The sequence below is a fragment of the Magallana gigas genome, chromosome 3 (genome assembly GCF_963853765.1).
Source record: "Magallana gigas chromosome 3, xbMagGiga1.1, whole genome shotgun sequence".
Lineage (NCBI taxonomy): Eukaryota > Metazoa > Mollusca > Bivalvia > Ostreida > Ostreidae > Magallana > Magallana gigas.
Window position 1 is genome coordinate 47,479,581 of NC_088855.1, and position 17,499 is coordinate 47,497,079.

The 17,499-nt window shown below is 33.2% G+C and overlaps 1 protein-coding gene across 2 annotated transcripts in view; it reads left to right on the forward strand.

Moving 5' to 3' along the window:
• The window catches only part of LOC105321429 (serine-rich adhesin for platelets), a 71,159-nt gene that overhangs the window by 22,516 nt on the left and 31,144 nt on the right, over window positions 1–17,499 (forward strand). The window contains exons 1-2 of one of the 2 annotated variants that reach the window (XM_066080080.1): window positions 15,661–15,796; window positions 15,947–16,183. The exons of the other annotated variant lie outside the window; for it this stretch is intronic. Coding sequence (XP_065936152.1) covers window positions 15,967–16,183 — 217 coding nt within the window. The 5' untranslated portion in view covers window positions 15,661–15,796; window positions 15,947–15,966. Of the gene's footprint in view, window positions 1–15,660; window positions 15,797–15,946; window positions 16,184–17,499 lie in introns of those variants that run through there. 2 annotated transcript variants of the gene reach the window in all.

A 17,499-nucleotide genomic window follows, 5' to 3' on the forward strand; every position in this document is an offset into this window, starting at 1 on the left:
TCACTCTATAATAAATAAACAGAATTGTTACAAAGTTCACCGAAATATGAACTTGGTTGGTACGTGATTTGGGCTTCACAAGATTTGATCACGTGACTCACCAAGTTTATATCTTGGTGAACAATATAATATGCTGTATATCTTAATCAAAAGTTTATCTTGCATTTTTATGGAACAGAAATATTAATTAGAATTATGAATGAATATATAATCCAGAAAATCATGAAGAAATATTGCATTTCTTAAGAATGACAGTATATTAAGTATATATATGTAGTCAGAATAAAAATTATTTTTCCATTAAAAATGTACGAGTAGAAAGAAAAAACTAAACAAAAAAAACTAAACAGTAAAAAATCCCTATCCAAAGATAAACAGTTTTGATCAAAGAAATCGAGTAAATTTGAAATTTAATTTTTGCAGATGACGATAGTAAAGAACTGTGTACAGGGCTGTACAACCTGTTGGGTAAAGAAGGTCTGAAACTGATACAGGAAGTTATGGCAGCGACCATCAGTAGACTTACTGGGAAATCAGTGGAAACATTTTTTAACGATTTAACGGACCAAGAAGAAAGCAAACTAAAGGAGACATTGTCTGAAGAATTCAAGCGCATTTTTGAATCAAAAGAAGAACGTAAAAAGTCAGTTTATGTATTATACATATTACATAAATTCGTCCTTGAAGAAGAACTCTGTCCAAAAACAGGTTGGGGTAATCCCGTCTGTGAGAAAAACCTTGGTATTGGAGATGACATTGAAAGATTATATAGGATTCAGACCATTTTTCGGGGAATATCAAATCCTACCGAAATTTCAGTCAAAGGTTACACAAGACTGTTAGACATCATGCATAAAGCACTCATCAGGCTAGATCATGATGTTGATTCGAAAGAGGATTTTAAAGCAGTTGTTCAAAAGTTAAAACAAATTAAAAATCAGAGTCCAACCCAAATCATATTCAAACAAATAACTGAAATATATAACCTATTTTTAAAGACGAAAAGTAACCAATGTTGTGAAGAAGAAGCAAAATGAAGTCAGAAGCTTTATAGAAGTTTAAGGACTCTGTTACTGCCGAAGAAAGAGCTAGAGCCACGAAGCATCAAAAATTGCCCTATCATTAAAAATTACCATATTTTGGTAAAATATAGGGTAGAACCTTAGCTTTTCATAACTTGTTTTCTTTTTTCGATATCTATCATACTTTTTTATAAACAGAGTTTATAATATGGCATTGTTTTGATGAAAAATGTAGTACAGACGTCATTTTTGTTAAGTAACGTCATGAAATGATTAAACTTCGTATGACTTGAATCGAATAAAATAAACAAAAAACAAATAAAATTATCATGTAGACATTATAACTAATTTATGAAAATAAATTTATTGATGAAAATAGCATGAAAAGCTTATTTACAATAAAGATTAAAAAATATTACAGGGACCAGTGCTGAAGGTCAATATAACAGCGGTACATGTAAATGTGTCGGTGTCTTCAAAGTTCTTTTTTCAGCAATTTAAAACTGCATGAAGCTGATGATGCGCAATGTATAACTGAGGATTAATCATTGAATTCTACCAATGCAATCACAAATTAATATAAATAAATATATGAATATGACAGAGGTACGGTAATTGAATTTAATAGAGATATATGTAATCTCGAATTTTGATGCATTACTGCAACAGTCTGTGTACATTATTCCAAATGATTATTTTACTTGTTTCAAGGCTTCGATATTTTCACCCAATCCTGGCGCTTTACAGGAGTTAGATGCCAGGGTTCAGTCCTTTGAAATGTTTTATTTTCCCGTGGGCTCACCGTGCGTTCATGTGCGCTCACCGTGCGTTCACTTGCGCTCTCCGCTCCGTTCCCGCTCATCGTTCACAAAACGCCCACCGTGCGTTCACAAAGATTTCGCCTTGCGTCCACTGCGTTCGTTAAGTGTTCACTTATTGTTTAGTCAGATAATATTATATTTAGGCTTATAACAATACAAACAGTCATATAGTTTATTGTTATTATTTCCTGATTACCAACTACACCCCTGCGAATGTTATTGTCATTCAAATTTTAGACCACGTGGTTTTATTTGACCCTTTCAGTTTCGCAGTAAAAATCGTACCTCGTGTATAAAGTCTATTTCACAGTACATGTATCTAGGTTCTTAATATAGTAGTCAAATATAAAATCTAGAGGTTTATTGATTTTAAACTTTATCTTCATTAATTGGTGAATAAAATGTGTTCTAGAAATAAATGTGACTATACAAAAATATTAGTTTTTGTCTGCTGTTGCAACAACTAACATGCTTAAAAGAGATCCCTCCTGAGGATTAATTTTCGATCCGCGCCTGACCTAGTAATAACATCAATAGTGAAACAGACTATATACCATTTTATGCAGAATGTTCCTTGAAAATGGCTCGATATACTAAGTTTTAATGCAAAACAGACACCAATTATTTTTTTTTAAAACATGGTATTGCACACCACAAGCATCAAACATGGCTATGATTTTATTAAGCAACCCAATGGTTATATTTTCAACCACTCTACACGTGTTTGAACACGAACGGTAACTCTGTTCTGAATATTATCGTTTAATATAAATAACTGTTAGATGGTAAAATAAGACATACATCTTGAAAGCTTTTCCCGTTTTAACATAAATCACAGTAGGATATGATATGAAAAATGACCAGTACTTACGTATTTTGAGAATATTATCCGAACACTTATACTTCCGCTCGAAATTTCACAGGAAGTGAACAAATATCGGTGAAGTCTCGTGAACTTTCATTCGAGGACCTCTGGATTTATTACTTACTTAGCAACGATAAAGAAAACATTCCGAACACATTCGCAGGGGTGAACTAAACACAATCTAACAATACCGCCCGGGGCACTCCGAATAAATCGTTCATCTTGCGTTCACATAGAGTACATATATCGTTCAACGTTCACTTTGCGCTTGCGTTTGCGCTCTGCGTTCGCTCACAGTTCACCGTCCATAAGCGCTATCCAAATTCGGCTCAGCGTGCACTCGCCGTTCGTTTAGAGTGCACTCACTGTGCGCTCACCGTTCACGAACTGTTCAAGTGTAAAATAAAACCTTTTAGCGACTGTGTATATGTAATGGATATACTCGTATGCCGAAAGCAGTTCTGTATGAAATAATATAAAACAGTTTCGAGGCCCGTTATAGGGCCGAGAACAGTGATATTTTTTCATACAGAAGTGTTTGAGGCATATATAGTACTTAAATCACTCCATTGAATATCATTGTTGATTCCTGAGACAGCCCGATTTTAAAGAATAGTAAAGAACAGTATTGTAACCACTGGTAATGGTCTGATATTAAGAAGCTCTCTTATATATCGGACTGTCACAAGTACAATTTTTGACTGCTAGAACAAGGGAATGACATTACAGCAGTGTTTTAATGTTCATTAATTAAATGAAAAAAGAATATCGATTTCTTTAAAAATATCCTTATGAGTTAATTATTCCTTATAAATGCCGTAACGTCTATTCATTTACATTTCATTTTTTCTAGTGATATTAATGTCCTTTGAGAATTGTTACAAGTGATAAGCTATCCGTAAATGTCTTGAGAAATAAGATCACATTTCAGAGAGAGAGAGAGAGAGAGAGAGAGAGAGAGAGAGAGAGAGAGAGAGAGAGAGAGAGAGAGAGAGAGAGAGAGAGGTTTACTATTTTGAAGCGAAGATAGGTTAAAATGAACATTTTTATTTAAAACATCAAGCAGTAGCACATAAATAATGTCGTAAAATTGTCTTGAAAAACCGAATTCATAGCAAGCATGTAGAATTTGTGTTATCATATATATAGATTTGTAGTGAACTCGGCCGTAAATCGATTTTTTCAGAGAGTAGGGAAGAGAGGGGTGGGTGGGGGTTGAATGGAAACAAATACTGTTTTAAATCTCTCTGTACTCATCGTTGTTTTTTTAAGGAATTTTTTTTCTATATGCCATACAAGAAAAACTTTAATTAGATTTAATACGCATAAAATAATCAAAGATGATTTCAATCGAGAATTTTATAGGCAAAAGTAAGTCACCGTGTACACACATTTAGGGTGATTTGTTATTTTATTGGACAAATTATCAACAAAGACATCGCAATTAGGATTAGACTTCTATATAGTGCACATGCTGATAATGTATTCTAAGCTGTGTATACCAAAAGCCGTCTTCATCGAAACGGACACAATCGATCGTTTAAAGGAGTGTAATTGCATGTAATGGTTCACCGGAAATACATTGACCACGCGACGAAACAACACCGATCAACAGGTGGCTGATAAAGAAAAGACGTATGCATTGGCAATTTTTTTTATGCAAGGGACGATGGCTTAATATTCAATTACAGCTGTACTCAGGAATTAAACAATCAAGTTTTTTGACGGAATAAGTTAGTTTATTATTTATGTTCATGTTTATGTAACGGGATGGGAGAAATAATGACGGACCAGACCGGGTTTCGAACCCGGGCCCCCTGAATCTCTAGTCAGGTGCTCTACCAACTGAGCTATCTGGCGCCGGTATTCGAACCGGTCTGACCGTCACATTCCTCCCCCCTTAAATGATCTTCGCCCTCGAAGATCACCCCAGGCTCTTCCCCTGGCAGGAGTTAACCTGTCAGTTCCAGGGGTTGGTCACGGCACCAAATGTAACGGGATGGGAGAAATAATGACGGACCAGACCGGGTTTCGAACCCGGGCCCCCTGAATCTCTAGTCAGGTGCTCTACCAACTGAGCTATCTGGCGCCGGTATTCGAACCGGTCTGACCGTCACATTTACTATGGAACGCCAAATTAACATATATTCAAATATTTGTACCTATCTTCAAATAATTGTACCTATCTTCAATTCAATTGTACCTATCTTCAATTCAATTGTACCTATCTTCAATTCAATTGTACCTATCTTCAAATTGAATTAGAGATAGGTACAATTCAATTATACCTATCTCTAATTCATTTGAAGATAGGTACAATTGATTTGAAGATAGGTACAAATGCAATGAATTGAAGATAGGTACAATTGAATTAAAGATAGGTACAATTGAATTGAAGATAGGTACAATTGAATTGAACCTATCTTCAATTACTAAAATATTGGCAATAATGAATACTCCCTGTATAGTACGTCATTTTCGTTACGTCACAATAAAATCGGGATCGGGATAATAAAATAGACAATATGATTTTGTCAACTTTTCGAAAGATTGAGCCTTAAAACAAACAAAAACTCATAATAATTGTTACTGCGTTAATAAATAGAGTGATTATCAACTGAATTATACATTCTTTGATAAAATTATGGAAAAAAAATAAAGCCAGTTTTTTTTATTTAGGTATATAACTTTAGTGACCCTAACTACGTCACTACCCTAACTCCGTCACTTTTGGGGTATTCGGGTATACATGTTTTTGGCTTACTTATTGATATACATGTATATTTCAATAAGTAAATGATGCCTTTTGCAAATATATTGCACACACACTCGTTTCCCTCCATGTTGAAATGTCTTCAAGGGAGCGTTCATTATTTTTCAACAATACACAAAACGAATTGAACCTAGGTATAATTGAATTGTACCTATCTTCAAATCCTTTGTAGATATGTCTGAATTGAACCTATCTTCAAATCAATTGTACCTATCTTTAAATGAATTTTACCTATCTTCAAATGAATTAGAGATAGGTATAATTCAATTGAACCTATCTTTAATTGAATTGAAGATAGGTATAATTCATTTGTACCTAGGTATAATTCATTTGTACTTAGGTATAATTCATTTGTACCTAGGTATAATTATTTAGAGATAGGTATAATTATTTACACCTATCTTCAATTCAATTGTACCTATCTTTAATTCAATTGTACCTATCTTCAAATGATTTGAAGATAGGTACAATTAATTGAAGATAGGTACAATTATTTGAAGATAGGTACAAATATTTGAATATATGTTAATTTGGCGTTCCATAGTTTACACGTGATGTCGACTGTCTTTCTCCTGCGGTATCCAGGAACACGTACTTGTGTAAAAAAAGAAATCGCTTGCATCTTTCCGTTCGTTTTATGCATTTCACCGTTTGACAAAAAAATCTACAACTAGCTACTTATGCATGCTTTCGCTTATTCTACATAAAGGTAGGCTATAGGAATATATATTTACTTACGTACGTACAATGTTAACTTAGCCAATTTAATTTTTTTTCTGGTTGTTAACAATGTTCATGTATCTCATATTCTACTGCAATTGAATAATACCGTGGTACATAGAAATAATGCTTTTTAAAAATGCAGACTTTACTGGTAAATTCTCTTGGCAAAATACTAAAAATAAACAAATTCCATGTACAGATTCAACTGACGTCGCAAACGTCAAACTATGACGTCATTGATGATGCACGATGTAAGCATGAATACACAGTATAAAATTACTAGATGAAACATGTTAAAGTTCAGTTTATATGCATTTCTTCCTCAAATATTTAATAAAATGATGATTTTGTAAATAATCACAAATAATTCTTTATCATTATTAATTAAATTCTGCTATTTCAATAAAAAGGAAACAAATAATTACCCTAAAATAGAGTGGTCAGTTTTATTTTCTGTTACTAAAATATTCAAAATACACATTGGCCACACTTGAGTACCTCTACGAAATTTTGCAGGCAGAGTAATTTATGCAATATCTCTCAGTTTTAAAAGTTTCAAAGAGGTACTCAAGTGTGGCCACATTCAAATTTGGGAAATACTGCAGTAAAATCTACAATTCTCAGCTATTTTTAACGATCATAGTATGTTTGATGATGCGCATGTGCTAAACGGTGGGGCCGAAGTGAAAAAATTTCATATGCATAGAAGAAGAATATTGTGCCCTACATTCTAAGTAATTACAATTTGTATTGATTCAAACTTGAGTTTTGTGAAAAAGTTAAGGCACATTTTGATGCTTCGTGGCTCTAGCTCTTTAATGTTTTCTGTATTTAAACAAGGAATAAATAAGAAATTGATAGTGTTGGTTGTAGAATTCAATTGACTTCCTGTAAACAAGAGGAGCAATTAAATCGACCTATTTATCTTACAATTTACTTTATCTGTTTTCGTAAAGAAAATCACTCGAAAATCAGAATTGTATCACCGTGCAGAATTCACTGTTCAAATATAACTTTATTTTGGACTTGACTTTTAAAATTCAACATCTGATTCGTAATATTTTCTTAGAGTTTATTTCTTACAAAGTTACTTATTTATTTAGTGATTGACACTTTTCGGACTCATAATGTGATTTCAAAGAGACAGAGTGCCATGTCTCAAGGACTGTTAATTTTTTAAAAACAACATTGTGCAATTATCAGTTTTTCATTTCTTGGACATCAAAGACTCATTGAGTTTATTTAATTATTTAATATCTGTTAACCTTTCACTCAGCTTACTTAAGTCATCACTTGTCAATTTATACTCATTGTTCAGATAATGTTCTTATAAATAGTTATGCAGACCCAGAAGTATTCTCTAGCACCGTAAAATCTACGCGGTCACAATTGTGTAATCCAGTCAGGGTAATTACCAAAGACAGTGGTTATGTAAGACTAGTGGGAACACTCACCGGATTAAATCTAAAAAATGAGCTGATTTTGTAAGTTATCAGATTGGATTTAACCGTAAATACATCGCCATTACATATGTTTGATAAGGGATCTATAACACAGTTTCAATTTTAATTGCATTGTAAACGTTTTAAATTCAGTACAATCAATTTTTGTTTATATCGCGCACGCACGCACGCACACACACACACACTCACACAGATCAGCTGCTGCTGATCTGTGTGTGTGTGTGTGTGTGTGTGTGTGTGTGTGTGTGTGTGTGTGTGTGTGTGTGTGTGTGTGTGTGTGTGTGTGTGTGTGTGTGTGTGTGCGATGCAATATCCCCCTCGCGAGAAGTTACGCGAGGGGATAATAAGTAAAATCTACTATTTCAAATATAAAGTCAAAAATCTTAACACAAGGAAGAAAAAATATTCTGGGTACACCACTCTAACAACCGAGCTATGCGAAGGTCTCACTTCAGGAGTTTGGAGCCCTGTTTTTGAGGAATGCATGGAAAAATTTTAAAACAAATTATATATTCTGTATTCATAAATTTAAAGCGTTTCTCTCAACTGTTAAAAAAAGGATTGAAGAATATAAAAAATCAAAAAAAGTTGAAAAATATACGTTGTTCTGTTAACATCCGGTGACGACCGGAAGTAATTGCGGACGTTCGGGTAAACTAGAGACACTGCGGTTCAAGAATATCTACAATCACTGATAATTTGAAAGTTCTTTCTTTGATACTTTTTGAGAACAAGAGGCCCATGAAATGTATTTAAAAATTTCACAACTTATCAACTTCTTTTGGGTTTTTTTCTCCTTGTTAATACTGTAAATTCCTTACTAAAGGTTGTATATAAGAAATGCTTTGTTTATTCGGTTAAAACATAAATTGATAATACAAAACATCATCATGAATTGCATTTCTAAAGTTCATCAGTAAAGAATGTGTTGTCAGAGTAAAAATCCTTTTTCATGACATAATTTTTTTTACTCCTGCCATCGTTATCTTCTTTAAAAAATTAGATCATTTGAAACATAATAATTATTCTAAATACAGGTTAATATTTTTCAAAGAAATTGAGCTTAATGTTAAATATATTAACTTTTATAGGTGAAATAGATAAAAAAAAAAACGTATACTGAGTTGTACAACCTGCTTGGTACAGATGGTCTTAAACTGTCACAGGAAGTTATGGCAGCCATCATCTTTAGAAAGACAGGAAAATCGACGAAAACACTAACAGTATTCTTGAATCAGAAAATGAGTGTGGCACTTCATTCCATGTATCATACGTTTTACATCAGATCTACCTTGACAAAGCACAGTTTCCAAAATCCGGTTGGGGTATCCCAGTTAAGGTGGCTCGACACACCAATGCATTATTTGATGGATCGATGAAGAATCATTTTTGAGAAAGGATTATACAAAAATGACACCTATATCGGCCTCTGATTATTTTATATGAATTATTTTGTATTTTTTGATAGAAACCGGAAACATCGTTTAAGCTGCGAACAAGATATATTAGAGCTAAAAATTTGTTATCAATTAATGCACAATACAATTATCTATAAATATATATAAAAAAACGGCCAGATAAACTTTGAAATATTTTTGTAAAAAAAATATTTATGAAAATGAAAAAAAAGGATTGTAGATATTTTTTAAATCTATGGATAAAAACTGCAGATAAACTGTTACTCGCATTTAACAATTGCTGTACAATCATATTTCAACAAGAAATTGAAACCAAATAGTGAAATGAAAGAAAAAATGGAAAATTTTATAATCGAACCGATCCCGATTGTAATTAAACTGATCCCGAACGAAATCACATAAAGTTAAAATGAATCAGAATTTTGCAAAAATTTCAGGTTGTTTAGCTGTAAAATGGTTTCGTCATTTACTAACTTTATAATTTATATCAATTACTTAGAAAAAAACTGCAGTTTATTTGTAAAATTTCAGTTTTAAAATAATTTTGATCGGGATCAGGTTTTTTTCAATCGGGATCGGTTAAAATTTGATAAATAGCAATTTTTCCAAAATTTCGCATTTTCATTTCAATTTCTTTGTAAAATATCATGGTTTAGTAAATAGTTTATGTGACTATTTGTTATTTTTAAAATTTTATCCATAGATTAAAAAGATATTAAAGAATTACAATTTTGATTTCAAGAAATATTTTTTTAATTAAAAAATTAAACACTTGACCAAACGATCTTTGGCATGAATTTATTTATAATTATATCACACATTTATTGACAACAAGTTTAAAGCTCTAATATATTCTGTTTGTCTGCCAAAGAGTTTTTCCTATTTCACTGAAAAAATACAAAAAAATTCGTATAAAATAACTGAGAGCCGATATTGATCTCTGTTTTGTGGAATCATGTTTCAAAAAAGATTTTCTATCGCTCCTTAAAATAAAATTTTGATGTGTCGAGGAATCTTAAGGGAAAAGATATTGGTATTGGAGATGATGTGGAGTGATTAAATAGGATTCAGACTATTAAAAGTAAAATATCAAACCCCAATACTCTATCTGTAGAAAACTACATTAGATTGTTGGATATTATCGTAATAGCACTCAAAAGGCTGGATTCTGATGCTAAATTTGAGCAGCGGTTGGAAGCACTTGTTATAGAAATTAAATGTTATAAAAAAACATTTTTCACATAAGATAGTCGTAATTAAGAAGAATATGTAATTAAAAAATAGCATTTCAGTCATTTGTGTTTGAATAAAGCAAATGCAGCCACACAGCTGGATACAGAGAGTCAGAAATGACAGAAATATATGACAGCAGTCAGCATTAAAAGTGACATTTCCCTTTTATCTCCGACTACCGCCATATTAGTTTCGATTTCTATTGTTACATTAGTATGTACTTTTAATCCTACACAATCTCTATATAAGGCCGAGAGCACTATTCGTGCTACATCGCAGGTATTTCATTCAACCTAACACGTTACTGCACAGGCATTGAATATCCAATAAAAGACGAAACAAACCAGACAAATAATCCAGGCACAAATATTTCAAAATCCTTGATCATTATAGAACGATTTAATGTGTCATGCAGTTAAAGCATCGCACTTGCGCAAAACACACACTGTAGAAGAACGTGCAGTGACAACATGGACGTCAGAAAAGGGATTTTTGTAGAAACTGGTTAAAACGACAAGACGTTGTTACTTTCTTGAGTTGACTAGTGCTGATAAATAATATATCCTATGCTGGATGTTCTTCGGCTGGGGTCTACAATATGATGCATACGTTATGCACTCCGTATGAACAAAACATATGGTTGATGTGCACGCGAAATAAGACAACGCTGTAGGTGCAATATAATGCGGATACTACTGCTGTTCTTTTAAAGAATTTACCCTCTTATAATTTTTTATTGTTGTTTGTTTTGTTTCTCTTTTTTAACATATTAGTCCATAGTGCAGTTCATACATATAAAACCTGAAAACATTGATTGAAAAGTACCCTACCGTAACTTTCTCGACCGGCATTTAAACCCAAATAGCAGTTGAGGAGCAACAGAAAATAGTGTTGCGATCATACAAGATTGGAGAATCATTGAACACAACGATATGCATTAACCGGTTAAATGATTTTTGATGATAAAGAAAAGTATTGAATGCATGCGGGGGTACTCCAGTCAAGGACAATTTCAGTGGTATGTGTAAAAATGCAGTGTTCCTTTAATTTTTTGTGAAATTTTTACATGTTCCTGTGATTTAAAATAAGCTACTTTAGACAGTAACACTTTTTAATAGAATTCAATAGGCTAGATCTTGATGCTGTATTCATTTTCACAAATCTCTTGCTAGTCAATTGAAGATACGCGTCTTCTGTATTGAATAATGTTATGAATGACAACGTATGCGAATAAAAAAAGATGTATGCATAAGAAAAGACGTAAGTGGTGTGCATTGTACTATACAATATCATATGTGTACAACATACATGTACATGTATCCAATGACTCATAACATTGTGCAATAATTATTAAAGTAATAAGAATAAATATTAAAATCAATTATACTCAAACCGAACAAAGATTTTGATGAATTAAGCTTTAGATGAAGAACTAACATACCGTACAATACGCATATGTACTTTTGGGGGAAACAATTACCAGCATGTATTGCATGTAAACACTTAATAGCGTGCAACTTTTTTTCATAGTTTTTAGGTCACCTGAGTCAACTAAAGTGACCTAATGCAATTAGTCTTCGTCCGTCGTAGTGTATCAAATCTTAGAAAATCTTCTTTTCTTCTCCAATATATTTGAATAAAACTGAGTGCATGGGTGGGATGTCAACGGACTCATCTACCTAAGCTGTGAAATTCATTACCTCTGGGACAGGGCTTTAGGCCTTAGGGCGGGGCCAATTTAGCCATATAGTGAAAATGTAATACATCTTAAGAACATTTTCTTTTTTACTCCCACACAGGTGGGGAAAAACTGAATGTATGGTTATGATGTCCAAAAACTCCTCTACCGAAATTGTGAAATTCGTGGCCCTTTGATCAGGGGTTCAGGTCGTAATGATGGGGCGGGATATGGCCAAATAGTGTTAATTCGTTGTGCTTCACCGCATTCAGGAATTTCATACTCGAGGATACATCCGAACACGTTACCTTGGACGAAAAGACTTGTAAAAACGGGTTTTGAACAAAAAAATATGACAACACTTCACTGGCAAGATACATCTAATAAACGACGAAACAAGAGAGACTGAAATCAAGGCGCAGATACTTCAAAAATTCCTCGATAATTGTAGACCGTTTTCCTGTGTATGAATGTTATGACATCGCACATGCGCAAACCACAGACTCTGGCAGATTAAGGAATGTCAATTATCACATTGATTTTATAAACGGGGAGTTTTGTAGGAACGGACTGAAACGTTACTTTCTTGGATTTACTATCATTTAGCTACTGTGTTGGATGTAGTGTCGCCGGGGTTTTCTAGAAGATGCAGACGTTATGCACTCTGTATGAACGACACGCGTGTTCGATGTGCATGCGAAGTAAGGCAGCACTGTCTGTGCAAAATAATACGGATACCTTGGACATCCTTTCTAAGAATAAATACATTTTGTATTTCATTGATTGTTGTTTTCTTTATTCTTTATTATTACATTTTACTACAATGTGTAGTTCATGCATTTAGAAGTCCTTGCAACGTGAATGCCTAGATCGGAAAGCAACCGACCGTAACTTTCTCATCCGGTATATATACCCCAGTGGCGGTAGAGGAGCGATCGAAACTAATATGGCGACCAAATGCTTTTATGAATTCATAACAGCTTTAAGGCCTATTGGACTCTTGTTTAATGAACAATATTGAAATTGTACATTGAAAGTAAAACTAAATGATGTCAAACCAAATATTCACTTTAATGTTGTTTGTAGGTATTTTGTTTTAATTGTTGTAATCTTGTTTAATTTGTCAATGATGAAAGAAATCCATCTGCACCTTAAAAAAGGTGTGCATTGGAGATGTAAGTGATTATAAGAGGTATCTATGCGCTCCTTAATTGAAACTTAAACTAATTGTACATAATATATGCAACAGTGACAATAGAGTTTTAACACTGAACTACCACTTCACTTAAATATAAATGATTTTGTGAATAATTTTTTTAAAGTTTGTTTTAAGACAACTACTGATACTTCAATACAATCACTACAATACAGAATTCTTCACAGAATTCTTCCAACAAACTATTATTTGAAAAAGATTAATGTTATTTCATATGATGTATGTGCTTTTTGTAAGGAAAATGTGCAAACAATTCAGCACTTATTTATGACATGTTCAGAAATACTTCCTATATGGAATAATCTTAGTATGTATATTTATAGAAAAACTTCAAATAGAGTTGGCTTTAATGTTAAAAATGTACTATTTGGTGAACTTCCATTCAGTGGTTACAACAAAGTAGTTAATTTTATAATTCTGTACAAAGAAGCAATACATTTTTAATTGTTCAAAACAAGACAAAAAACCTGACATTGTTGAAATGTTACATCATTTATCATTTAAATCACAAAATTTAATAAACTCTGGGTAAATTGGAAAACATATTTGAGATATAATTTTAAACATGGTAAACAACTGTTCTCTTTATATATGTGTGTGTATATGCATGTGTATATATAAATCCTTTATGAATGTAGTATGTAAGGGAGAGAAAGTGTGAAAGTGAGAATGCCACAAAATTCTTATATATATTACCTTCTTTTATGAAATCATATATGATTGTGAAAATGAAAATCAAAAACAAATAAATTATTTAAAAAAATAGAGTTTTAATATTAATAAGCTATTCTTTGCCGATGAATTGATGTATTTAGAACGTTAGAAATCATTTTCATTTTAAATGAATTCAGCAAACATGGTACACATTTCTTAATACAAATGATCTGATGTATAAATGAAGTGAAACATAATTGTCTTGACAGTACACTTTAAACTTAGAAACACTCCAAACAATCTGTGTGAAGTCCGATGTTGATAGAAATTGTTCACACTGGCGGATATTGAATATCTCGAACGTCTCTGTTGGAGTCACTTGGTACCATGCATTCAGTTCGATTAGTTTTTAAATTTTGGTTTATAATTTTTGATTGCTTCATTCTAAATACCCGGGGGAGGTAAGGGGATATTTCTGTCGGGCCTCTCAGTAGGTATGTCAAACAGGTGGCCATTAAGGACTGTGTCTTGTTTTTCTTTCCCAAAGGAAGCTGTATAAGTGTTGACTCAGGACAACAGCTTGGTAAAATGATGCAAGAAGAATGAATTATGGGTAGGTGGTACACGTATTCCGTCTTAACATGAAAGAAAGATTAAATGGTTTAACTATTTTAAAAGTATTCATAATTTTCTTCGTGATTCAATATGGCATGGTCAGGGTTTCTTCCCTCTATTTAATTGCCAGCTGACATAAATTATAAACAGAGTACGGATGTCACAACTTTGTTTTAAGTAAACGAAGCATTTGCAATTGTATTTTTTAATTGTACACCCATCAGTTGTACACACTTGTAAACGCTTCATTTGCCTTAGAATTTTCTACCTGAAAGTTATAATTATTTTTTTTAATTATTATACCTTACCTGTTCAAATTAAATTAAAAAAAACACCCCTGCGAATGTGTTCGGAATGTTTTCTTTATCGTTGCTAAGTAATTAATAAATCCAGAGGTGCTCGAATGACAGTTCACGAGACTTCACCGAGATTTGTTTAGTTCCTGTGAAATTTCAAGCGGAAGTATAAGTGTTCGGATAATATTCTCAAAATACGTAAGTACCGGTCGTTTTTCATATTATATCCTACTTTGATTTATGTTAAAGCGAGAAAAGCTTTCAAGATGTATGTCTTATTTCACCATCTAGCAGTTATTTATATTAAACGATAATATTCAGAACAGAGTTATCGTTCGTGTTCAACCACGTTTAGAGTGGTTGAAAATATAAACACTGGGTTGCTTAATAAAATCATAGCCATGTTTGATGCTTGTGGTGTGCAATACCATGTTTTAAAAAAGAATAATGGGTGTCTGTTTTGCATTAAAACTTAGTATATCGAGCCATTTTCAAGGAACATTCTGCATACAATGGTCAAGTCTGTTTCACTATTGATGTTATTACTAGGTCAGGCGCGGATCAAAAATTAATCCTCAGGAGGGATCTCTTTTAAGCATGTTAGTTGTTGCAACAGCAGACAAAAACTTATTTTTGTATAGTCACATTTATTTCTAGAACACATTCAATTCACCAATTAATGAAAATAAGGTTTAAAATCAATAAATCTCTAGATTTTATATTTGACTACAAGAACGTTAATACTGTGAAATAGACTTTATACATGAGGTACGGTTTTTACTGCGAAACCGAAAGGGTCAAATAAAACCACGTGGTCTAAAATTTGAATGACAATAACATTCGCAGGGGTGAAAAAGAACATAAACAAATCGTGACCATACCTCTTTCAAAACGAAAGTACAGTGAAACAAATGGCATTTCCACTTTCTGAAACGAAAGTAGAAATTGCTTATGTTGATAATTGATGACGGAAACTAAATTACGAATTTACTTTGTTGAATTATGAAACAATTGTCGTGGTAAGTCTTTCTTTTTGCTTATATTAAAAAAAAACCCAACGATTTCCCAAACCAACAGTGGTCAAACAAATACATGTACTTGCAATATACAGGTTGTCGTGTTATGAATGTGTACATTTTATTTATATCATTTTAACGTATATTTTGCAGAAAATTTACACGATTGACGAATGGGTATTTGGTTAAAAGTGTTCATATTATGTGTTGTCATTCAAAATGTCCAGACACAGTCAAGGCTTGTTGTAAACACAACTTGTCTGGAGTTGGCTAAACCATCAAACCAACAGCACCGACTGATCTGTAGTCACCATGATTATCACTGTCTCCTTGATGAGAGTTATACCCAGGAGTTTGAGGTCTGTAGGGAGTGGAAGTGGATACATCGAGGTACGGGCGACCACGTTTCTAATCATTGTGTAGCTCTTGTTTTTCTTTTAGCACAGTGAACCCTATTCATTGCCATTTGTCAAAAAAAACACAACGTAATGTTTTTCAACAATATGATAATTTTTACATTGCAGTATTACAATGAACCCCCCCCCCCCCCGAAAAATAAAAATTTCTCAAACTTACAGTCAAATTACCGATATTATGCGGCGGAAATTCAGTAAAATAAGACTTCCATTCCCACCCCCCTTTGGGAAAAATCAGGATTATTGCATGAAAATACCTAAGTCAATTTTAATTTTTAAGGTTAGGATTGGTCATTGAATAACTTTAAGTTCTATAAAATGTTGAAAGTCTACATTTTAAAGGTTATATAACAATTCATATGCATATTCACTTCCATGCGACCTTCTACTTTATCCATGTAAATTTAAAACTTCGAGTTTGATGTTTTTCAAAATTGAGCTAAAAGTGAATTGTGCTTAAATGAAACGGTAACATGTTTAACGTGTGTCCAGCCGAGCGGTTACAGGCACGTAGCATCAGGGGGGGGGGGGGCAGGGGGGGGGGGGGGACTGGCCCCCCACTTTTTCTCACAGCAACTAATTTTTTAAAAATTACGTATAAAAAATAGAATTATCATGGAGTTGGCCCCCCACTTTTTTGGAGGATGTAAAAAATTGATATGAAAATAAAGAAATAAGGATACAAATTGAAGTTATAAACTATGCCAGCACCCCCCCCCCCCCCCCCAACGGATTAGGATTTTGAAGATTTTGAGAAAGTCTTATTTCCCCCCTTTTTTTTCTTTTTTTTTTTTTTGCTTGCGAAGTATTTTTGGATGAGTCTGCCCCCCCCCCCCCCTTTCAAAAACGATGCTACGTGCCTGGGTTATAAAGTTCATCTGTAGACACATATCCAGTTACACCAAAGATCCTGCAGTGCACTTGATTTATGAAAATATCTAGTACAAAATGTTTACTTAAATTGTTACACTTGAATTAAACGTCAATTCAACAGGGATTCAACGTTACCTTTATCAAAATCACTACCCTTTTAAAATTCTACTGATTAAGGCTACCGACCTTATTAGTCTAAGACCTTTTCCCCGGGCAACTGGCCTAACTAAAGCTGCTGGCCTAAGAATCTCTAACAAGGCTATGTCTCAAGCGCAATTTGAACCAGGAATCATCTGACGAAACCTACACTAAAAGGCTTCATCAGCCCTATTGTAATACCGTATAACGGGTATTTTTTACGTGCTGCTAATTTTTACTAATTTTTACGAGTTTTATAAATCCGTAAAATTTAAACGC